The sequence below is a fragment of the Leguminivora glycinivorella genome, chromosome 21 (genome assembly GCF_023078275.1).
Source record: "Leguminivora glycinivorella isolate SPB_JAAS2020 chromosome 21, LegGlyc_1.1, whole genome shotgun sequence".
Lineage (NCBI taxonomy): Eukaryota > Metazoa > Arthropoda > Insecta > Lepidoptera > Tortricidae > Leguminivora > Leguminivora glycinivorella.
Window position 1 is genome coordinate 15,295,540 of NC_062991.1, and position 26,877 is coordinate 15,322,416.

Below are 26,877 nucleotides of genomic sequence, written 5' to 3' on the forward strand. Positions count from 1 at the left end.
CAATAGCGAATAGCAGCTAGGTATCTTATTTACACGTTTTTTTTTTCTGGATTCCAAAGTAAATACTCAAAACAACACATACTACTGTAATCATCATCATGTCAGCCCTTTATCGCCCACTGTTGAGCATGGGCCTCTCTTCTAGTACGCCATGTATCCCGGTCCTGAGCTAGTCTCATCCAGTTGTGACCCGCAACCTTGCGGATGTCGTCCACCCAACGAGCTAACGGATGCCAAGCGCTTCTTACACTCTCTGATTACTAAAAACAATAAGAGAATATATTATTGAACTAATAACTTAGGTGTTTTGTTATTCCTAACCATTGTACACCTTGAATCAATTATTAACTTGTTAGGCATAACTATGTAACATAGGTTGATTCAATCCTTAGTTGAACTTACTAAGGTAATTTAGTTCGCATAATTATTTTTCATGGAATTATTGAACAAGATCTAAATCGGATCAGTTACGTTGTAAAAGTAAGAGAAATCAAAATGACCTTATTTGATTTGTCTAAGATCTTATCAGGCTCGTATGGAATCAAGATGCTTGACTACGACTATCAAAATATTGATAGGAACAACCAAATTTTTTTTAACGTCTGTAAGCGGCCACTGTACTGTAAACACTGTAGAAACTAGTTCCATATTTGGATACATTTTTTTTTAAAGTAAAGTAAAGTAAAAGTGTCATGTCCATTACGTAAATTTAGTTAGTCTAGTCTAGACTGCAGTTCTGTAGGCTGTCTATAGGATAGGATATATGAGAACAATGCCGAAGTTGCACAAGTACGCGCCCACGATTTTTGTCCTTTAAGACAAATGTAGATTAGAACAGAGAGGTCACTTACGCGTTTAATTACAATATATAACTAAGATCAATAATATAAATATGGAGAGTATGGACTTTCCCGACATAGACTATTTGTATGTGTACTTTCCCTCGAATGCTCAAATACCTCTGCCACACTTACGGCTCAGCCACGACATTGGTCTAAGCGCGACAGCGGTGAGCGGCGGCCATACATCGAAGCGAGACACAGCGATGGGACTTTTCATTCGCACGTATGGCTGCCGCTCACCGCTGTCGCGCTTAGACCAATGTCGTGGCCAGGCCGTTATGCTCTTCGCGCTGTCCCTCGCGCTGCCGCGATGTTGCCCTCTCCGGACACACAATGCCCTACTCGCACGATTTTCGCACTAAATTGTTGCAGGCCCGCCGACTCGCGCCAAAAAACCGACATAAGGGACCGTCCCCACTCAGGCGTCGCGTGTCTCGCGGCGCCCCAGGCGTCGTGGCGCCTCCTGGGGGCGCGTCTTACGTCCTTCCTATACAAAATGTACTGAGGAGACGTTTTTTAAATTACATTCAGGCGGCGTGGCGGAGACGTCCGTTCCGCGCCGCGAGAAACGCGACGCCTGAATGGGGACGCTGCCTTACGACGTGCGTCGCTTGAGTGTGGATAACAGTCCCTATGACGTTGTCACCAGAACAACGAAGGCCACAAAAAAAAAGCTAAAAATATCTGACACGATCTTGATTTTTATTATATTTAGTTTTAAGCTAGTTGTAACCTATGGGATCATTATGCCTGAAATAAAAGCTTTTTATTTATTTTATTTTATTTTTATCATGCAGCCATAAGAGTAGGTAGAAATCGAACAGACGGTAACATATCAATCTGAACGGGAAGCATGGTCGCGCGATAAATGATAAAACATCTGGCCGGCCCTATCGCACTTACTAATAGTGCGATAGGGACGGCCTGATATTTCATCGTCTATCGCGCGACCATGCTTCCCGTGCAGATCTATTGCACATTCACCTTTCTAACATTTGCAATCCAATTATCTAGCAGAGTAGGTAATAAATAGGTATCGGGGGTTCCCGCGAATCAAAGTATAGTCTTATCACGTAATTGATTTATTCTTGTCCTTATCATTTTAGTGTTGCAATCGAGGCATACAAATCTATATTATACCAATGATAACATATTTATTTGATTGCGCGATGCACTTATTACATGATATTTTATTTTGTTTGTTTGTAGCCTAGTAAGTACGTGCGACTTTCGTTTCAGAGGTCGCGAGTTCGAACCCTAGCTCGCACCAATGAGTTTTTCGGAATTTATGTGCGAAATGTCATTTGATATTTGCCAGTTGTTTTTCTGTGAAGGAAAACATCGTGGGGAAACGACTAATTCCAATAAGGTCTAGTTTACTCTTCGTGTTGGAAGGTCAGATGGCAGTCGCTTTCGTAAAAACTAGTGCCTACGCCAAAATATTGGGATTAGTGTCAAAGCGGACCCCCAGGCTCCCACGAGCCGTGGCAAATGCCGGGATAATGCATGGAGGATGACGATAATGAGAACTATAGATGAGAAGCTTAAAAAGTTTCATTTTGTCTTATTTTCTGTATTTTAGTAGCAAATAAAAACAATACTAAACTTGTTATTGAAGATATTTTTGCTGTGTCGTGTTACTTTCTAACTTTTGTAATGTTATTGCCATCGCAACCATGTTTACAGAAATAAAAAATATTTTTTTTCTTTTTTTATACTACGTAAATATATTATGATGTCAAAATTAAGAGTAATTAAAAACACTTGTTCATTGATGATAACACTAATGAATTTTATATCTGGTTCACTTTATCGCTCGAAGGCTTACACGCTGTAATGTAGTGCCTGCGCTGTTGTAAGCTATACCACAGAATTATATTATTTCTTTCAGCTTTATCTCAAATACATAAGGTAGATAATAGCATATATTATTTCTAAAAGTGTGAGTCATGCCGTCGTGACCAACCATTGTGCTCTGTATATTGTTGCAGTAAGAAACACTTCGACACGCTTGTTTTTGCTACAGATACAAAAAAAATCTTAGAAATTTTAACAAAAACTAAAACCACAAGAGAAAAAAAACCTTAGAACCTGTTCTTTAAGGTGACGTTTCGTTTGTACGAGAAGTTTAGGTATGATGACATCTTTGACAAATATTATTTGGAGCATTTTTGTTGAACATTGTAACAATGTGGACTATTGTGCACTGGTAGTAAAAAACAAAATATTATTTATTGAAAATTATTATTATACTACGAGTATTCATTTGAAATCGATGAAGCTATCAGAATTAACATCAAATCAAATTATTTTTTTTATTTATACATAAGTACATACAATCACGCCTGTATCCCATAAAGGGGTAAGCAGAACACATGAAACTACTAAAGCTTCGGTGCCTTTATTTATTTATTTAATAGGCTACTTGACCCTTTTTCACAGTATGTCTTATATTATTAATTACTGTCTAATTAAACGAAAAAAAAATAGTAGGTACCATATATTATTACGACTTAAAAACCCGCAAAAAAATTATTTAAAGTTTACTTTTACGTGATCAGGCAAAACCAACATCAGCCATATTAATCTATAGAATATCTATGACATGACGTCAGTATATTTAGAAAAAATATTTCACATTGTCACACCCGTCAACGACTATGAATTTTAATACAATAGAGGTTGCTTCTATGGAGATCAGATTACTACCTCTAATTTCCATAGTTGATCTGAATTATGTGACGTCACGTCATTGGCCAACACCGTTTTCGGAGTCCATACTTAAAAAAAAACATACACACATCTTTAATTAAAAATACGCAGTCATCACGCACTTTTAATGCCCGCGAGCTATAAATATTGATTTCTTAAGTCAAATACTACAGAAAACAATAACTTGATGTGCTAAATTCGATACGAGTCTAGTAGCCTGTTATTACAATCACAGGTATCTAAAGTAAAGTAAGTAAAAAGTATTTATTAAGCAAACACAAAATAAACATATTGGTACCACAAAACTATGGCCTATAATTCTATAATCTACCGAAGTTTCGGATCTTATCTTAGCATGTGGTCTCCAAAATGCCTAATTATGCAGTTGAAATATTGTCCAAATTAAAATTAATGTGATGTCGCCATCTGCCGAGAGAAAGCATTTCTGCGCAAATTTATTCAAATCAGGCTTTGCGGTTGTAAAAGTGAAAACCGCGACTCAAGGAGACTATAAATTTTGGCAAAATGTGGGAATCTACTGCGACCATCAAAGTTTGTGCCATTTTCTGTCAAAAGGGTAATTTTCCTTAAATTTTTCATTGAATAAATCTATATATTATTAGTCAGTCTGAAAAAAGAGAGTCTGATAATTTCTTAATAATAACCACGACAAAAAAATTTCAATTTTGAAAAAAAAAACCCCCGTCATGAACCGATTTACAAACTTCAATTCAGCTTTCAAACAAAAAAAAAACGAAATATAAATCGGTTCATAAGTTCGAAAGTTACGATGCCGCAGACAGACACACATACACACAGACATACAGACACGTCAAACTTATAACACCAGTAGAGGAACATTTCAGGTTTTTACAAACCCAGCATGCCTCGTGAAAATGTCTTAAAGTTTCTAAGGATTCTTTCAAAGTAGAGGTATTTAAAACTTCGGACAACTTGAAGGTGTTTGTAAAAATCGCAAATCGTAATCATAACTTTTAAAATAATTTGAATAGCGATTTGCTGTGGAACCAGTTTGCTATGTAAAATAAGTATCTCATAACTGTCACAAGTCATCATCATCCTCCTTGCGTTATCCTGGCATTTGCCACGGCTCATGGGAGCCTGTGGTCCGCTTTTGACGACTAATCCCAAGATTTGGCAGGCACTTTGCGAAAGAGACTGTTATCTGACCTTCCAACCCGAAGGCCTTATTAAGATTATTCCGGATTAGGTAACTCTCACAAATATAAGCACAAAATATCAGACTTGACATTTGACCTAATGAACTATTTAGACCGCAATGTCTAAGGCACATAGGGTAAATTGCCAGTAACCGGCCCCCTGTACACTGGTAAACAGAATTAATTTAGCCGAAGTGGCTCTACAGAAAAGCAATAGGAAGAGCTAGAAGAGGCTAGCTGCGATACGCTTACGAAGCTTAATTGTGGCACAGTATATTAAAGAGTACTATCGTACAGTATGGCCACTCCCGCTCCCCGCTGAAAATGCCGCCCACCCCCTCTCGGTTACCTCACAGTTACCGCCTGTCAAAAACACGAACAGTCGACCTGTCATATTTCACTCATACAAGCATAGTACGCGTTCACCTACACGAGCTCAGACTGTGCTAGGAACGCGCCTCTTTCATATATTTGATCGCCAGCGTCCGAGGTGTTATTGTGGCTAGGTGTAGTGTACCCAGAGTAATAAAACTTTTCTGTAAAAATGTGCTCTCTTTATAGATATAGAGAATTTACTTTTAGTACTGCATGGTTAGCACATGATTGCCGTGGGACTATGTCGCCGCGAGATAGACTACCCGTCCTTATGTCATTCATACAATTAGAAAAAGACATGTGATCTATCTCGCGGCGACCTATATTCTTGCGACAATCATGTGCTCGGCCTGCTGAGTGACCTAAGGCCCATTTCTCGAAGCTACGTTACAATTTACAAGTGGTAATCAATGTCTAATATGACAAGTTGGAAAGAGACTTCCACTTGTAACTTGTAACTTTCAGTTTTGGGAAATTATATGAGTTATCTAGGACGATAGCCAGTTACTGGCAGTTTACCCTACATGTTACTTTCCTTATTGTGAAACGTTCAACAATCTCGTTGGAACAATGTCAGCACCAATGAGATAGTTAATTAATTTATTATCAGACAAGTATCACAAGTACAATTCAACAAGTTTAAATGCCAGCTGGTGATAACAATGACTTTGTTTTAATGAGTTGATTCACGAGTTCGAGCACGAAATTTCTGTGGTTTGGCAAGACCTGCTTATAACACGTGAATTCAAAGAATGTTCACCCTTTAACGCCGTGTCTTGCGTGGGCGACGGTCGCGCGACCGTCGCCGTCGCGTCTCATACTTCCATATCGATAAGGTTTGATTTCGTATGCGTCGCATCGCCGTCGCGCGACCGTCGCGCGACCGTCGCCCACGCAAGCCACGGCGTAAGGGGCTCCACAGGGTTTTCATCGATTTTTGACAAGTTTTGAGTTGAAACTCGTAAATTTCCACAACAGATAGTATTATAAGACGCTTTGATCTCTATTCGTAAGAGCCATATTTTGTAAAAAAATACTATTTTTTTTATGAATTTTTAAACATGGTCTAAAAAAACTCTTTTATCGAAATTTGATTTTAGTGAAGTGTACATACATGAAATCGACATGTTTGGATTTACCTTTGACTTTTCTAAAACTTCAAGAGAGATTTCAATTTTAAACTAATTAAAACTAAAGTTACGACCAAAAAACCAGTTTTAACCCTAAAATTGTTCAACGTTGATGCCAAATATCACAGAAACAATGAGCTGTGAAGGAATTATGAGATACTGATTTGTTTAAAGACGATGCTGTTAATATGATAGGCTTTAGAAACTATCATAATATCAATGGGTTCAAATCGAAGGGCTTTGGCGATGGCGCAGGGAACGCCCTTAAGGCAATTTCTACAGACCTTCAGTTTCAGCAATCCAACTTTTACAGACAACTGTGCTGTTCTTGTGTGAAGACCGCAAAAATATCTGACAAGACCTTATTTCTAGAGCCAAAAGAGCTTGTCACATATTTGCGGTCTTCAAACAGTAACACATGGTTGTACAATTAAAATTTGTATAAAGCACCAGTCATACAATAAATGATTTATATTTTTTTTAAATTATAAATTGGCCACAGAACACCCCACTAGAAGCCAAATGCAAGCGATATTGTTCGAGACGCAAATCACCAATCCTTGCGGGGTGAGGCGGGCGCGCACGGTGCTGCCATTGGTCGTTTCAAATAATGGCGCGCCTTTATGATTAGCAGTAGGGATGGGAATGGGACATGTCTATTATAGACAATGGTACCGGTTAGGGTTTGCTCCCGGGAAATACCGGTACCGAAAGTACCGGGAATTCCCGGGATTTTTGGCCAAGCAAAGAACCGGGAAATCAACTTGAAAAATCCCGGTACTTTCGGTACTTTCGGGAAATATTTTTTAGTGACATTTTGTGCTACAAAATTTATTTATTTCTGTTTATATTATTTAAACAGTTAAAAAATAGACGTAGATACAGTAACTCGCTCTTAATCTCTATTTAATAGCGTATGGCAGTTGCAACCTGGCAGCTGTAGCCACCGCGATACCCTAGCTAGCCCCACTAGCCAGTTCAGTAGTCGAGTTTTGTATTTTTGTTGAAGGATTGTTATATTAATTTGTGTATTTATTTTTCCTCTCTCAATCTCATAAATCTCATTTGACTCATTTCTCTGCATGTTATCAACCTGTGTACGATAGACTCAAAAACTACATACATACATTCATACAATCACGCCTGTATCCCATAAAGGGGTAGGCAGAGCACATGAAAGTATTAAAGCTTCAATGCCACTCTTGGCAAATAAGGGGTTGACAGAAATCGAAACTGTGACATTGCAGTGCTGGCAACCTGCAGCCTCTCGCCTACGCCACAATTTAACCCATATCCCACAGTCGCCTCAACTCAAAAACTACTAAACGTATATTTATGTGTTTTTCACCCATTTATTTATTTATTTATTACCTATGTATGAATAGAGTGATTCTTGAGGAGTGTTTCAGGTTTTCTTATTATAAATTGATTATTAAAATATGACTGTGTATAATTGTATATATGTGCTAAAAGTCGGTAAAAATCACGCTTCAATTGAAACCCTGCCTGTACGTACCGATCGACTTATAACAAAATAATGTATGGTGGAATTGTCGCTCTGACACATAAATGTAGGTCTAGAAAAAAAGTCGGCAATGGCTTATGTCTAACTTTTAATGATAACTGCTAAAAATAAACATGCTTAACTTTTAAAAAATGTTTACATATATTGTGATATTACGGTTAACCACCAAAAAATTCCAGAAAATTACTAATTTTCTCGAGAACGATCCCTCTGACTAGCAAAAAAATAGTGCACCATCTCAAATGTTTTGTTTCCCTTAGTTTACATTCTTTGATTTAAATTACATGTTTGGGGAATTTTGTGAGGTTTTACTGCCGGTCTATAATCAATTATTATATTTCTTTAATAGTATTTGTCTTATTTCTTTTACTAAGCGATTAAACATCTCCCATCAGTAATGGCAGATCACTTAATCGGAGCAATGTATTGCAACGGTAACCATTGGTGCCTATGGTTGCCAGATAGTCGGGTTTAGGCGGAATTCTTCACGATTTTTTGTTGTTGTTGCACGGTATAATCTCACTATGAAAATGACTATGAAATAAAAAAAGGCACATAAAATAATACGCCGAGCGAAGCCGGTGCGGTTTGGTTATGGTAATATATTTATAAAGGATGTAAAATGCAAAAAAATATGTTGTTTTATTTGAAAAATCGAAAAAATTAGACCAGTCCCGAAAGTACCGAAAATCCCGGGAAATCCCGGTTCCATATTACTTCGGTACCGAAAATCCCGGTTCTTTAAAACAGTACCGGTACTGCAATCCCTAGTACCGGTACCAGTACTGTGGTGAATTTGTTTTGCAACAAATTATAATATTATAATTAAATTATAATAAGGCCTAGTTACCCTTCGGGTTGGAAGGTCAGATGGCAGTCGCTTTCATAAAACTAGTGCCTACGCCAAATCTTGGTAGTAGTTTCCAAAGCGGACCCCAGGCTCCCATGAGCCGTGGCGAATGCCGATGCCGGGATAACGCAAGGAGGATGATAATTGTGATAGCATCTCAATAAAAATCATTCTAGTAACTAATAACTAAACTGTGCATTTTTACTTACGTTTACTAAGTTAAATAACCAACTAAATATTCTAAACTAATCAATGAACTAAATACCACTACAGACTCTACAGATTCTAGATAATTATTCACTATTACAAATCTGCTTTCTTTTATATTTCATTAAATGGTAGCACATGGTACGAACGGCAGTACGAAGTTCCCGCAACAGACATAAACTAACATGGCCCCATGCCTAGTCGTTTACGTGAAAGGGATAGCATATCACATTGTTAACTCGGTAAAGAGGGATGGACGCGCCTCGGCGCCGCTCAGCACAACCATATTGACCAGTATAAATGAACTCCGCGGACAATAAACAATATTCAACAAAATAATTAATTTGACTTAACTGTGGAATGTTGTTCCATCTTTTTTACATGTAGAAGTGTTAGAAGACTTGCCACACCACTTTATGCTGTAAGAGACCATTGTTTGCAACCAAAATTGATTATTTAAGATTTTTTCCCGAGCGGACACGGACACTGTTAGCGGGTCGTATACTTGGGCGCTACTGATCGGTGTCGCACGCGTTCAAACTTTTATAAACCTGATTTGTCGTATGCTTGGTGACCGCGAGTCGCCCTGTAAGGGCCATCTTGTTGTATTGATCTGTGAAATTGGCTTACTCTTGGCCATAGACTAGCCAAAGGCAAAGACGTGGCCTTATGGAGTGAGCTCGCCCAGAAGATGCCTGTTCAGTCTGTTCACCCTTGATTTCATTCCACAGTATATCATAAAGCATACACTATTGTTTATAAACTCAAGACAATAACAAAGTGTACGATTACCTATCGTTAGCGTATCAAGTAATTATATATGAGATAACGTTAATGAGTTACGTATTGATTGAACGAACAATAGATTCCACGGGTATCAATGGAACTAAGGAAAATTCAGCTCTAATGAATGCACAAATTTATATAGACTTTAATCGATTTCTGAGCATTTCTTTTTTTTTTGACAATATTTTTTCATTGTTTTAGGGAATTTTAGGTCAATTGTACTCTGAATCACGAGTACTTTCAATCTCACTGGGAGACAAAAAGGGTCCCAGAATTTCCATACATTTTTGTTACTTTCCTCTTTTGTTACCCCATACAACATGTACGGAAAATGGTAACAAAATAAGAAAAAATCGTATAGGACAATTTTTTTAACTACTAGGATTGAAAAGGCTAGTAATTCTGAGTAGAAATAGCATTTTTTTTTTTTCAAAAATATCACACTTCATAAAAGTGGCAAAAAAAAAAGAAATGCTCTTCTAGGGTTCCGTAGTCAACTCAACTAGAACTATTAAGGGGGCTACGGAATAACAGTTCGTCGGACGACATAGATCTGTCAGTTAAAAATCCCAAATTGAGAAAAATGTGACACTGCTTATACTTATCCGTTTAAGGATAACCTAACCATAAAATTAAAATTTTGAAAAAACCCCCGACAGCGACAAAGTAGACCGATTTTCATCAAACATGGCTAAGAACACTCCCGACTAACTCAGCTTTCAGACAAAAAAAACTAAATCTAAATCGGTTCATCCGTTCGGGATCTACGATGCCATTGACAGACACACACACAGACAGACAGACGGACAGACAGACACGTCAAACTTATAACACCCCGTCGTTTTTGCGTCGGGGGTTAAAAATGGTGCATTACGAAACAAGTGCTGAAAAGCGGGAAATAAAACGAGTGGCGATAAATTAAAATTAAAACACGGCCGAAGGGAGTGCTAAATAACGAAGCCTCTCTTCGCACGTGTATTGTACGACGTTTTACAGTATATACGGACCTGTGAAGTTTTGACATAGGCGCATAATGCCGTAGTGTGAGAAACAGAGTCTGGCTAATGAAAGTTGAACTCAGTATTTTTTAAACAGCAACCCTGGATGTCATGTCATCGATTGTCATCTCTCAGTGACCAGTGTGACTGTCACTTCAATAAATTTCTCTAAAAGTTAACAGCGTGATCTATAAATAATAATTAAAATGTACTGAGGACACGTTTTTAGGGTTCCGTAGTCAACTAGGAACCCTTATAGTTTCGCCATGTCTGTCTGTCCGTCCGTCCGTCCGCGGATAATCTCAGCAACCGTTAGCACTAGAAAGCTGAAATTTGGTACCAATATGTATATCAATCACGCCAACAAAGTTGTTTTATTAGGGTACCCCCCTACATGTAAAGTGGGGGCGATATTTTTTTTCATTCCAACCCCAACGTGTGATATATTGTTGGATAGGTATTTAAAAATGAATAAGGGTTTACTAAGATCGTTTTTTGATAATATTAATATTTTCGGAAAGGAAAAAAAGTGCGTCCCCCCTCTAACTTTTGAACCATATGTTTAAAAAATATGAAAAAAATTACAAAAGTAGAACTTTATAAGGACTTTCTAGGAAAATTGTTTTGAACTTGATAGGTTCAGTAGTTTTTGAGAAAAATACGGAAAACTACGGAACCCTACACTGAGCGTGGCCCGACACGCTCTTGGCCGGTTTTTTTAAATTACATTCAGGCGGCGTGGCGCTGACGTCCGTCGGCGGACATGCGTCTCTTGAGTGTGGACGGTCCCTTATGTCGTCGTATCCCCATCGAGTAAGGGGTTTTTAGAAACGTCTCGGAGAGCAGTAGATGTTGTATGTTTGTTATGTGATATGTACCGTTGAAAGAAAGGTATAGTCGGCGATAAAAGCTTGTGCCAAAAAATGTTTTTTTTTTACTTATTTTTAAATTGCCACGTTTTGCAGGTTCAACTTTCATTAGCCAGTCACTAGCAAAATGAACTTTTTTTTTCAAGCATTTTTTTTATTAAAATCTCAAGGAGTTTTTCTCAATTTGTGAGCCCGGTTCGTAACACGCGCATGTTGAGTCTGGTGCAACGTTACAGTCACAACAACATTGATTTATGTCACTCGTTAAACTCATAAATAAGGTTATCAACTGAGTTATCAGTTATTTTTAACGTCTACTTGACTCCGGAGTCTATTTTGATTTGTAACTTATTAGGTCTTTAACCTTTTATAACGGCAAAAGCATATATCGTCAATATCGTCACTAATACTTTGAAAAAATCTCATATCTCACGCTTCTCCTCAAAGTTAAAACGCAGTAAGTCTATATGCATTCCATACATACTTACTACAATTTTCTTTTCATTGACAGACGAAGATACAAGTTTTTTTTAAAGTAGTGACTATATATGTGTGTAAGCAACACTTGGGTAAATCCATTCTGCTTTAAGGTCGATTATATAAAAAAACATAATATTGTTATGAAAGATAATCAACCTTATAGCAAAATGGATTTACCCGTTTGAAGTTAAATAAGCGACACATGTGACGTTTTTAACCAAAAGGAACTACATACACGGTTGTCGCCTAGATCGATTTCATAATGAATCTATTATGGAAATAGTACCTTATTGACAACCAAAAATAAGTACCATTTTAAACATTAAATAAATAATAATAATTAATAATAATTAATAGTAGTGTTACTACTTAAAAAATACAAGTTAAAATATTTTCTATGAAAATAATTTAATTTGTTCTTAAAGTATCATTTTGATTGAAAATAGCACACATATGCGTTGTTGGCAATTATATTTCCATCTAAACAATCGTGACAAATTGTATGATATTCGTCATGTACCTTAGGCTGAACGGCATGGTATTTTTTATAGACTATGTAATAACATGGTATCCATGATAGGTCATCCCTATCATGGATACCGACTACATAAAAAAACCGGCCAAGAGCGTGTCGGGCCACGCTCAGTGTAGGGTTCCGTAGTTTTCCGTATTTTTCTCAAAAACTACTGAACCTATCAAGTTCAAAACAATTTTCCTAGAAAGTCTTTATAAAGTTCTACTTTTAGATTTTTTTCATATCTTTTAAAAATATGGTTCAAAAGGTATAGGGGGTACAAAATTTTTTTCCTTTAGGAGCGATTATTTCCGAAAATATTAATATTATCAAAAAACGATCTTAGTAAACCCTTATTCATTTTTAACTACCTATACAACAATATAACACACGTTGGGGTTGAAATGAAAAAAAATATCAGCCCCCACTTTACATGTAGGGGGGGTACCCTAATAAAACAGCTTTTTCCATTTTTTATTTTTGCACTTTGTTGGCGTGATTGATATACATATTGGTACCAAATTTCAGCTTTCTAGTGCTTACGGTTACTGAGATTATCCGCGGACGGACGGACGGACGGACAGACAGACATGGCGAAACTATAAGGGTTCCTAGTTGACTACGGAACCCTAAAAATGGCCTGTTTAGTCCGTCAGCCAGATCGTCCAAAAATAATGAACACATATTTTTCGCTTTTTCTAATTAATGAAAAAATACAAAGATATAGAGCATCAAAGTTCCGGAGTTGGGGCTTGTGACTTGTACCTAGGCGTGACGTCACGCGAAATTTCAACGCAATGTACCGCCGTCATTTTTCGTTTACGAGAATAAACTTAAAATACGTGTCTAAAATTCTTTGATAATCTAACTGGCCGGACTAATTAGTTTTTTTTTAGTCGTCTCGCCTATTATACCGGGTGCACGGTAATTAATGGACAACCTTTTTTTTACCCACCAAGAGGGCACCTTATACTGGTCCAGAAAATCGACATTAAGGTTTAGTAAAAGTCGCCTGGTTTTCGAGATTTTCACACTTTCTAAAATTTTAGGTAGTATTAATATTTTTAATACTACCTAAAATTTTTCGACTAGTATAAGGGCCCTCTTGGTGGTTAATAGGTTGTCCATTAATTACCGGGCACCCTGTATATACCCTGATTGACCGCAGACAGCCATGGAAATATCTATAACTCACATATCCGCATTTGCAGTTGTATAGATAACATAGTATTAAATTAACTGCACCATGTATCACAATATGAGTTTTATAGAACTACTAGGTATCTTTGCAATCTAAATGACTTGCCTACTTCAGTGGCCGCAATCTAATGCATAGATGAAGTTAACATTAGACACGGCAGTATTAGAATCGCACACAACTTACCTAAAGATTACATCAATTTAATATTCTTCATTTAACACAACTCTATACTTTTATTACTTATTTCTAATAAACCTAGTAAAAAATAATAAATATACAAAATCATTAGTGTTGAATTACTTAATAAAGAATATCCATTGATTAAAGCCTCTGCCACACATAAAGCGTTTTGATAGCGTAGCGTCAGCGGCGCGCAATAATAGCGGTGCGCCGCCGGCGGAACGACGCAATCCGCGCGCATTCCGCTCGCAATCCGCGCGCATTCCGTTCGCAATCCGCGCTCCCCCCACATCTAGCGTCTCGCGAGCGTCGCGTCGGGCCAACTGTATGGCAAACTCTGACGCCGCGTCGGCGCGACGTCGACGCGGCGTGTTTTTCCATACAGTTGGCCCGACGCTACGCTCGTGAGACGCTAGATGTGGGGGGACCCTTAGTTACCGCCGGCGTCCGCTGGGCGCAACGCCAGCGTTCGTCCGGCGCACCGCTATCGTTGCGCTCCGCTACCGCTCCGCCTACGCTATCAAAACGCGCATGTGTGGCCGAGCTTTAAATATACCTATTTTGTTGCGCCTTGGTATAATTTTAACACGTGCAAAAAATAATTCGGTGACAATTCAGATGTTCCTAATGAGAATGAGGCATATTTTTACAAGTAATCATTATTTACACAAATAGCTACAAAAACAATTTAATTAATGTTGTTATATTCAGATATCATCACGTTCGACACGATTAATGTTTATACATTCCAAAGTATTTTTTACCTTGACCTAAAAACGCAACTAAGTAGTAAAAACAAATGAAATCGAAAACACGACTTTATACTGAAATGTGTGGATTTTATAATTACCTGCTTACAAAATTAAAATATCGATTTAACCATAGATTAAATATAAGAAGATCATACCATCCCATACATTAAAATGCGACCGCCTAAGAACGCGCATACACTACAGCTACACCACACATAGAAGGCGCCACAAAAAAAATGTCTTGTAGCTTTCGATTATACTTGTAGATGGCGTTAAGTATCACTGTTGAGATTTATGGCTTGAAAGTGACACAACGCCAATCTATAAATAATCGATGGCAACAAGGCATTTTTTGGGGCGCCATCTATGTGTGTTCGCGTTCTTAGGCGGTATTAGTGTGTTCGAGTTTGTATGAGTACGAGGTTCAATTCTTAGGCGGTCAATCGGCGATTGGACGATTCTGACAGATTTTTTGGTTTAAATTTTCAAGCTGATTACAGTATACTGATGCGGTAACAGTCATTCCACTTGGTAGGAGTTCCCAGTGAATAATACCATGAATATCCCACCAAACGGACAGCATAACTTTTTTCGGGTGAGGCTCTGTTTTTGGTGCCTCTATTCCTTTTTCGTTTGGAGCTAGCCACTGACGTTTGCGTGTGTGATTTATATATAAGACCCATTTTTCATTTCCAGTGATAAGATGGTCCAACCAGTTGAATGTGCGGCGAAAAGACAGAAGTTGTATGCAGATATCGGCACGGCGGTTTAGTTGATCTCTATCAAGTTCGTGCGGTATCCAAACACTGTATTTGTAGTTTTTTCCCAACTCGTGTAAATGTGTTTCTATGGTGACATGAGAGCAAACTAACTCGGTAGCAAGAGTACGACTCGTTAGCCTCGGATCTCCTTCAATTAAGGTTTTTAATTTGGCTACATCAATCTTCACCGGTCGACCAGACTTAGGTTGATCTGATAATGAAAAGTCGCCACTACGAAACCGCTGGAACCATCGTTTCGCCGTGGCCTCAGACACAACTTCAGGAGCAACACGCTGACATATATTACGCACTGCTTCGGCGGCTGAATGGCCAGACTGAAATTCATATAGTAAGCAATGCCTTACATGCACTTTTAATTCGTCCATTTTCTTCCTTATATTAGCTCGGCGACAGCTAGTGAATGACTGACGAGAAACTGTGCGACTCGCCCTTTATATACTTTCGACCATAGAAGATTCTAGAACTCTCTCAAAAATTTTATGTGGAATTCAATCGATCGCTCATTACTTTCTTACCAACCCAATATTACTTGAAAGAAAATAAAAATCTTTATTCTTTAATCTTACTAACTAAATAATTATCAAGTTTTACGGAAATTAACATAAGTAAATTAGGTAATCAATACAATAAGCATATTTCAAGTTTCAAGAGAATTAGGAAGTAGTTACCTACGAGTGATTTTGAAAATGACTCCTTAAAAAACAAAGGCTAGTAGACCCTGACGAAGTCGAAGGTAGTGATACATTATCCGGCTCAAGTGTACAGTTTGTTGTTCTTCCGACTCACGCATTCAATTTAGTGTCAATTTTATGGATTGACATCATATGGACGTGTAAACCTTTTGTAGATCCGGATGAGATTTTGAGCACAGCTTTACACAAGTTGCATTGATCAGTCAAATTATTAACTGCTTTCTTAAAATATCTCCATACCGGTAAACGGCTGCTGCACTCCACGTACGCTTGATCTGGATTATTTGTCGACATTTTAAGGTATTAACAAACTAACACTTATAAGAATCCAATATGTTTGTTTATTTAACTCACTTAAACAATAAAAATGCGTAATTTAAGAAAAAATAATCACTAAAACTGCACAACTAAAACAATCAGGAACGTAAACAAACAAACAAATGGCTGCCTCCCCGCACGCATGTACTTCTTTCTCACTTACTCGACACAGTTCTATATTATCTGTCTCACTCGTCAAGTCTAAGTGGACGTGTGTAGCGTTGCTGACCACTGCCGCCCAATCCCGTCAATCCCGAACGGGATCTCGTCAAATTATGCGTCGGGATTGATCCCGAAAATTTACACGAGATCTCGCGAGATCGGGATCCCGCGGGATCGGGATTGCATTCCCTAATACTATGTAATAACATCCTTTATACCTATTAAATTTTATTTGCAACTAAATGTTAAGAAGAGAACTTGAACAACAGAAGACTGAAATATTATTTACTAGCGACCCGCCCCGGCTTCGCACGGGTACTATACCTACATGTAAACCTTCCTCTACAATCAATCTATCTATTAAAAAAAACCGCATCAAAATCCGTTGCGTAGTTTTAAAGATTTAAGCATACATAGGGACATAGGGACAGAGAAAGCGACTTTGTTTTATACTATGTCGTGAAGAATTCCAATTGCTGTAATATGAAACTACATAAAAAGCAAATTGATTTGATGGTTCTATGAAACTTTTGTTCTATTTTAGCTGTTGATTATTGTTATTTATCGTATGTTAATATTCTTGATATCATTTTATAATGGTTTCATTTATAATTTACAGTTTAATAATAATATATTTCATTTGAAACTGTAACCTTAAAAACTGCATGTTTTTAACAAACGTGAGTTCATATTGTTTTCTAATTACATACCACTTTTACGTAAAAATAACCAACTTACCGCTGTGGATATTCTAACAGCAATATATAGTAAATTAAATGAACACCAACATTCTCGACGCCGTTCATACTTTTGACTATATTTTTGCACGTAAAAGACACTAAGGCAGAGCCACAAGCATATTAAATCATGTATAAAATGTCACCATTATTATATTTTGGTGTATTTATTAGTAATATCACTGTATGACACAAATAAATTAGCCATAGCCATTGAACTTTGGAAACAACAAACAACTGTCACAACACAAGTAACACAACTGACAACTTCAACTATCTATGAAATGCGTTTCGTTTCACGACTCACGTTTATTATTTGATAATGTTGTCAAAATGTGTACATATTAATAAACATGTTATTAACTGCATATATACTCCGTGTAATAAATGGATATACATTTTTTTTATGGATAATATTAGCCCATATTGTTGTCTTAAGGAAGGCTATAACTATAACGTAAAAACAAAATAGAAATGCTGCAATGCGATATGATGTTAAATATTATCCACCTAAAAATATTTTCAAACTTTTAACTTAGACGAAACAACCAACGAAAATTTAACTGATATATAGAAATAAGTAAAAACTGCAAAAATAAAATAAATATTTGTCACTAATAAAAAGGTGCGAAATTCAAATTCTGTGAGACGCTAACTCTTCGTTCGTACAAAGTTCTTAACTGTGGCATTTAAATATATAACAACTACACCTACAATACCTACATATGAATCTAAATAAAAGTACATAAAATAATTTTAAATAATATTTCGGTCATTAATCCTGTACTGTTGTCAAGCGAACTTCATAAATGCACATTTTGAGTTACTCGTCCTTGGTATTCTAAACGCTTCGAAAATAAATATGTCACGACCAGTATAAGAGAGCTCCCTTATTACAAATGACAACAGTCATACAAATCTGTTGGTCCGATAGGTCACGTTAAACTGGTCAAGTCGGTAGCTCAAGTAATAGCATCGAAACTATCGAATGAGAGCGTTGCCGAATTTGCGCGCCAATTTGAAGAGATGCTTGGATCACAACGACGTAATATGTATGAAAGCTTGCGGCGCTTAAGACTGTTTTATTTTGAGTCACGTGTAACGTATTTTGTCGAGGCAAATTTGAAGCATAGCTCGTGTCTGTCTCATTCACTCTTACGGTAAACCTAACTAACTGTTTCACTTTGAAAGGATTTTTGAAGTAATGTTGGTAATGTGACATTGTCGCGGTGAGGTCTTCCGGTACAAAGCGATTTCCGGTACAAACGTATCGGTGGACCTTTTGTCTCGGCAATAAAGTTTGTAGTTCGGTGACATAGACGATGAGCCGCTTCATTTTGAAGTGTCGACTCTCGCGAGGGAGTTTGAGGACCGCGAGGCGCTCGTGTGACAGATGAGTTTTTGAATGATTTGAAGTTTGTGAATGATTTGTGTGGCATGAGGTGTTTGTGTTGTGAGACTTGCGCGCGAGGTTATGAGTAAAATGAGGTGAGGTGAGTTGAGGTGTGATGTAATACATTTTTTCCGTGTGAAGTGCTGCGACAAATCACCAATATGAGTGGTACAAATGAGGTGCCTCATGAGTGAGGAACTCAACACTAGGTCGCATTTTAATGTGTGGGATGGTATTATCTTCTTATTATATATTTAATCTATGATTTAACATAACATTTTTTTCATCGCGACCGGTCTTTTTAACACCTAGAATACTCATGAAATAAAACTATGTAAACGGATTAAATCGCGTATAATGAATTTAATTCATTATACGCGATTTAATCCGTTTACATAGTTTTATTTCATGTTGCTCCGCTCCGAATTATTAGATCGTTGCTCAAAGATCCTTCACTTTGGACTTCTGATTCTCTGTAAGCGGCCAAGTAGTGGCTTGTGGAATCTATGGACATTTGACATAAACATATGCTCTGTCCGCATCTAAACCTTCTATGCATCTACTGCATAATAGTGTAAACACAAGCAGTTATATAACACATGTTTTGTTTGAAGGACAGGCGCTAAGCTAGTTACACAACATAATATAATATGAGTACCTTACACTATGAAATCATTATTAAATGTTGACACTGAATTGTCAATGTAATTCTGTGCCTATTTCTTTGTTGAACAGGCAACGAATGGCGAAGTGTCTTTGTGGGGCCTGTGGTAAGGCCGCAAATGTCATTGTGGTGAAACAGGCCCCTGACAAATCATCGTCTACTGAACCGAAAAGTGAGCCTCGTGTTTTCCATTTGGTATGTTATGTACATACTTGTTTTTTCGCTTGACATTTACTAAAGAGGTTATAAATTCTGTCAATTATAATATAATTATATTGAAATGTATTCGTATCTCTATTGGCAATTGATGGCGAAGGCTGACCCTTTATGTAATAAGGTGTAAGGTTATAACGGGCCTTGCAATGGTAAGTTGAGATTTCTTTAAGTTTCTACAAAAAGGTTCTTGGGTGATACCAGAAAACGGCACTATGCCCTATTCTGCGCCAGTTCACACCAGTGGGCTATTTCACCACCGTGACATTGACAATTCTGTACCTATTTCTGGGTTGATAAGTATTAAGTAATAATTGTCACTCAGCGTCAATATTTTCCTATAGAACAGACAATAAACGGCGAAAGTGTCACTATCGCGCGAAAATTGTCACTATTGTGAAATAGGTCATAGTAGGAAATATAATTCGCGCGCCATCTCGTGTGGAATAGGTGCATTATTAAGACAGAATTCTTTCGCTCGATGTAGGTACTATTTATTGCAAAAACTAGATGGCGACACAGGTCAAGGCCCCGTATACGAAGCAACAAACATTGAGTAACTTATGAATCGCGGGCGAGGTGTAATAATTTTTTCAAGTCATTTCATATTACTGAAAAAAATACTTACCACGAATAGAAAATTACACAAATTTTTTTAATGACATTTTTTGTGGCGGAAGCGCGCCATCTCGTGTGGAGTAGTTGTATTGTTAAGACTGAGAATTCTTTCGATCGATGTAGGTACTACTTATTATCAAACTAGATGGCGACACAGGTCAAGGATACGAAACAACAAACATTGACTAACTTATGATTCGCGGATGACAAAACTTGCGTATTCATTAAGTGCTTTAATTATTATTACGAATTTTAAGCTTCTTCCGTTATCTCAGTAGTATTTTTAAAATTATTTACTTCAAACAGAATTCTCGGGCGGCGAAATTAACGACCATATAGCTGCGCTTAGCTCAGCGATGAGGTCGATCTAATAATGTTCACAGACAGATCGCATGTGTCAGGGTTTCGAATTTCGGCCAGAAATTAAGTTTTTGTTTTTATTTATTTTACAACAGTTTTTTTATATAAAGACGTGATATAATAAAATAGAACCGAGCGAAGCTCGGTCACCCAGATATTTACACTTTAAACAACATTAATGAGTAAAAGAAAAATAAATTATTCACGACACGATCCGCTATGATGGCGTCCCAACCCGCCATGTTCAGTCAACCATGTCAAATGTCAAAATGACAAGCAGTAAGAGATTTCTTACAATCTCATTTATACACGTTAAACTTCCGTGAGACATATCTCATTTATGACGTCGCTAGGACATAGTTCTAGTTCTACAGTGGCCTAGGGTTCCAATTGGTTGACTGTACTTCCTGTTCCTGCATATTATGTAATCTAATACGATTGGTATATATGTAGACGATTAATGAAGCCCCACATCGGATTAAGAGGCAAGACATCTAGACCGATTAAGGTCAAACTTACCTTGACAGTGACATTGTAGGACTTTTATCGCATTTTTCATTGTTTCCTGATGACTCTAGATGGGCTCACAGATTAACAGTTTGCCGGTGAATATCGATCTAGCAGGTAAACGATACGAATTCAACGAATCTGAGTAAAAAACTGCTTTTAAGCCTCGGCCAAACATCGGGCGTTTTGATAGTGTAGCATTAGCAGAGCGGATTTTTGCAGTATATATATTAAAAGTGTTTGGGTTCAAGGGTCGCGTTAGCGGCCCAATAAAATATTGTCCAACAAAATTTAACTAGAAAACAAATCAAGTTTTTATTCTTCAACCTAGCGTTTTCCCGGCCTAGTCCCAGGGTCCGCTTTCCTGTTAAATCTTCTCTACTTGGCCCGAGAACAAAACAAACTATTTTTTTTAAATATTCTTTTGATTTGTATCTTTTGATCGTGTTTAAATGACTTACCACAAGTGAAAGCCTGTGGTGCGGCGGCGGCGGTGGTAACCGCGACGGTCGGCGGGACACCGTGCATGACTCTTTCTGCAATCAAAATAGTTCGAGTATAAAAGCTCGGCCACACATGCGCGTTTTGATAGCGTAGGCGGAGCGGTAGCAGAGCGTTAGCGGAGCGCAACGATAACGGTGCGCCGGACGAACGCTAGCGTTGCGCCCAGCGGACGCCGGCGGGAACTCTCAGTGCAGTACTACCACTAAGATCGTCGCTGGTGTCCTCTCAGGTAACTAACTAACTACTCAATTTCTCCAGCTCATTAGCTGTTGGTTTTGGTAGGGCAGGCCAGCAACTCAGCAGTGTCAGCATCAGTACCACTTCAATATTATTGTAAATGATAGCCACAGGTGGTATGGCGAATAGGGGCATTTTCAGAATTTGGGTCTCTCCCAATTAGCGTATGTTGTTAACAAAAATTAACTCACTGTCAGTTTTGTGACGAGAATTAAGCATAAAATTTGTCTAAAAATTTTACTTTTTTCACATTCTGAATGTAGATTATCGCTTAAAGTTTATTTAACACAAAAACAATATTTTCAATTATTTTTGATATTTCATGCTTAAATATCGTCACAAAACTGACAGTGAGATAATTTTTGTTAACAACTTACGCTAATTGGGGGGTCCCAAATTCTGAAAAAGCCCATAGATATAAAAAATATAATTAGTATAACTTACCACGTGGACGGATAGAGTTGGCGCGGATTTCCCGAGCGCAGACCGGCGCATGCGAACCAAGTTGGTTCGCGCTGTTTTGCCCGCATCTACGACAAACAAAAATGGGTTAGATAAACAATATAAACATTCAAATGAGTCTTACGTAACTATATCCTATGAATGACACTTTCACTAAATACCTACTGGCTTAGGCTCTTACAGTTGTGCAAAGGGAAAAATTCAAAAAGATTTCCAGTGTCAAAAAATGCAAGGAAAACATTCATTGAAGAAATGGAATTTAAATTCCGTTCCGAAGCAAGATGCTGAAGAAAGTTAACCATGAGGAAATTTATCATCACATCATATCACAAATCACAGTTATTTAGCCTCCTTAATCAGTACCTAAAACAATAAAGCCTCCGCGACACATAAAGTGTTTTGATAGCGTAGCGTTAGCGGAGCGCAATGAAAGTGGTGCGCCGGACGAACGCTGGCGTTCCGCTCGCAATCCGCGCGCATTCCGCTCGCAATCCGTGCTCGTTAGTTCCCGCCGGCGTCCGCTGGACGCAACGCCAGCGTTCGTCCGGCGCACCGCTATCATTGCGCAGATTGCGCTCCGCTACTACGCTCTCAAAACGCGCATGTGTGGCCGAGCTTTAATGGGAACGGAATGGTGGCAAATTAGCTTTTCCCGGATATCTTTGATGACAACATAATTTAAAATTCCCCATTTTCTCCTATTTTACAATCCATTACGGGTAATACCGCTTATATCTAAATGCAAATACTCGTACAGTCACCGGCATAAGTGATGATTTCTGTACCTTGTCGCTTTTAATCGTTTGGCAATTTCGTATGACTTTTCAAATAAGACGTTAATATAACAAGGTAATACAGATGTCATCACTTATTTATGCCGGTGACTGTGCCGCTGCACATCCCATTCACAGGCACGACAACAGGCTTCGAGGAAAAGTTAATTAGTTCTTAGCTTAAGAAAACTGGACCCATTAGTCTACTTAAACTTCGCCCATTGACCAACTATGGCTCGCATAATGTTTATGTACATAAGTACGAGAGAGATGTATAGAAAGTTACTATAAATGTTGTTGAGACTTTAGTAGGTACTAATAAAATGTGGCCAGCAGGAGTTTAGAATACTTAACTCTATAGCGAGAACGAAATACGCAAGAGTGATAGAGTTATCGTGAGTTTATGTGCATTTGGTTACGTACACACTAGAGATGGGCCGAATATGGACTTTGCCGAATACGAATATTCGGCCGAATATTCGGTTCAGCTCTTACCGAACCGAACATTCGGCCGAATATTCGGTTACGCCATATTTTTAAAGCGGATGTTAAGATTAAAACTATTAAATGATTGATAATGGTTACATATGTTACTGTCGCAGTAAGATAGATAAAGCCGTTATATAGTTATAACCCTAGGGATATAATTATATGTCGTAACATAGTTAAACGAAAGCCATTTATTGCTATCTTACTAGGAATATAACTATAATACGTTACTAGTTTAGTCAAATAGTTATATGACTGGATTCAGTTTAGTGAAATGATTGTAGGCAGGAGTGCGGCGGTGCGGCGGGGGTATAGTTATAACCCTAGGGATATAATTATATGCGTTAAACAAACAAACCACAGTGAAGAATAGTTTAGGGCAAGAATTTGTTAATTATTTCCAATTCAATGTGCTTATTCTCTCTAAATACAAAGACGGATGGACAGAGTCGCGACATAAGGGTTCCTTTTGATTTTTTTTTGGTATAGAACTATAAAGAACCGGGACTCCCGGTTCCAGTCCCACTTAATAGAGACGTATTATAATTATATCCCTAGACTAAGTTTAATCCAGTGATATAATTATATAACTAAACTAGTACCGTATTATAATTATATTCCTAGTAAGATGGTTATGAATCGCTTTTGTTTAGCTATGTTACGGCATATAATTATATCCCTAGGGTTATAACTATACCTCTGCCGCACCGCCGCACTCCTGCCTACAATCATTTCACTAGACTGAATCCAGTCATATAACTATTTGACTAAACTAGTAACGTATTATAGTTATATTCCTAGTAAGATAGCAATTAATCGCTTTCGTTTAACTATGTTACGACGTATAATTATATTCCTAGGGTTATAACTATATAACGGTTTTATCTATCTTACTGCGACATTACTACAACTAAGTTTTTATGATTTAGTGGATAACTTAAACTTAGTTAAAATAACTCTGAACTCTTCTCAACTCTTAAACTACGGTTTTTTTACTTTTTTACAAAACAATTGTACCTATTTATATTTTGACACATAGGTAATTATCTCGTTTTAGTGGTTCCTTAGAAAGCTTCTGAAATAGGAGCTTATTATCCAGTGGAATACGTAAGATCTTCATTAGTTATTTACTTTGTTTATTCGGTAAATATTCGGCAATGCAACCGAATTATTCGGCCGAATACGAACATTGAAAAACTTGCCGAATATGCCGAATACCGAATATTTACCGAATATTCGGCCCATCTCTAGTACACACTCTTTAAATATACTTGATCACCGCGAGAATAATATTTTTGAGTACCTTGGCCGTCCGAATACCGACCGACTCGACTGTACTAAATAGTGACAACCGGCCAACATACCAAAAGGTTACACAAGTTTTTCTATTTATCAACAGAAACACTCGAGTTTGCCCCACTGGCCCATTTATTACGATCTCGGAATCCCACTCCAACTCTAGGAACTATTTTGAGATATCTCTATTTATTTACTTAGTATAATTTATGTATGTATGTATAAGCTTTATTGTACATAAAGGAAAGGAAACAAAAGAGACACAGTTACAGAGTCAGTAATATACAATGTAGGCGGACTTATCCCTTAATGGGTTATGGGTTAGTATAATTTACGTTAGAAATAATGTTTACTTTGATTAAAAAGCTGTCTACACCTCTCTCTAGATTATTTAAGCGAATGGTTTCTTCAGCAGTTCTCAAAAAGTTTGTACAAAAATTAAGGAAAAAGTTAAATCATTTGTTTTTATTCCCATTTTGTTACCAAGATTTATTTGATGAATTGAATTTTTTTGTAAGTTTTATTTCGTCATTAATGTCTCTAGTATCTATATTTTCTTAATTACATATAACATTTATCCTGTATATATCTTATGAAAGTCTAAATGTTGGTAACAAAACAGGATCAATAAAATTTTGCTGACGGTGACGTGGCTATGTACAAAGTTTTTAACTTTTTGCTCTCTTACAATCAATAGGTAGGAAAATAATAAAAGCGACACTAGACCACTTAGAGTACTAGAGTACTTAAGAATACTACACTACTATAAAATCTTCCAGTCGTTAGTAATTCCGATATAAATGTATTTATGTATGAAACGTGACTCTAAAAGAAAAACACAACTCAAACGGGTTATGCGCTTATGCGAGCAAATAGGCATAATATTTACGCTGATATTAATAAATAACTAATAAGTTATAAATTGAAATAGATATCATACACGAAAGAAAAAACGGCAAGGCCCACTGGTGGCCGAGCCGGGAATCGAACCCGGGTCTTCAGCTTACGCGGCTAACGTCTTTACCACTAGACCACACGCCCGCCGAAAAATATTCAATAAAATAATTTGATTTGTTCCCTAGTTGAACTAATAAGTTATTAAAATAAATTGAAAGACGCTATAACTTATATCATAAATATTTGTAAGAAATGTATTATTGTCTGTTTTTGTAAATTTTAAGGTTGTCTGGAAGAAATCGCTCTTTAACGATAAGACCGCCTGTTGTTTATCTTTGTTTGTGTTGCTTCTTTTTTTTGTATTGTTGTATTTTATCGAGGTGTGCAGTTAAGAGTATTTGTATTGTATTATATTACGTCCATAGCACAGGTCGTTTTTATCTTTTTTTTCGTCAAAGTCGATGCAGAGTTATATTAGACGCAAAACTTCAAAACAAATCGCCACTAGCTAGAGAAGAAAATAAAAACATGTCCACAGTCTTTGTCAAAACATCACGTGTTTATTTAAATATCTATTTATAAACTAATTCATTTTAAAACGCATTATTTACAAATTCTGTTGCGACTATCAAATACCAATGAATAAGATATTGAACATTATAGGAATATTATTACGATTTAGGTTAGAACAGTTTATACTGTGGTACAGTCAGATTCAAAATTGTTCATTTCTGTTGCACATCATTGATATATTTGGCAACATTGCCCGTTAAGGTATCCACGGCATCCACATATTACACGCCACGAAGCATTTGAAATTTTTGACCCCCCCCTCTCCTTTACGCTATGACGTAATATATGGCTGACGCCTTATAGGTATGTACCTCCTTTTCTATTCGATCCTATCTTCGGCGATATACAAAATGAAAGCCGTTATAGATCTCATGTTTTCGGGTACCGGAGGACTTGTCAATGTCAGCGGGAATTGTTAGTGTCAAGTGTCAGTCACTGTGGTAAAATAGGCCACTGATGATTGTAAATGCACGCGTGTTCTGTCACCTAACCTAATACTGTCACCTAAACCACACCTCGGACAATGGCGATGAAATATATAGAAATAAGAGGGGCGTTCCTACGCACACAGTCTATAATATAAGCTCGTGTATGACAG

General features: G+C 37.4%; 1 protein-coding gene across 4 annotated transcripts in view; it reads right to left on the reverse strand.

Moving 5' to 3' along the window:
• The window catches only part of LOC125237444 (microtubule-associated serine/threonine-protein kinase 3), a 129,185-nt gene that overhangs the window by 67,323 nt on the left and 34,985 nt on the right, over positions 1–26,877 (reverse strand). For all 4 annotated transcript variants that reach the window (XM_048144513.1, XM_048144515.1, XM_048144514.1 and 1 more), the window contains exons 2-3: positions 22,234–22,319; positions 21,510–21,584 (exon numbers count right to left, since the gene is read on the reverse strand). In XM_048144513.1, the coding sequence (XP_048000470.1) occupies positions 21,510–21,584; positions 22,234–22,319 (161 nt within the window). The remainder of the gene's footprint in view (positions 1–21,509; positions 21,585–22,233; positions 22,320–26,877) is intronic.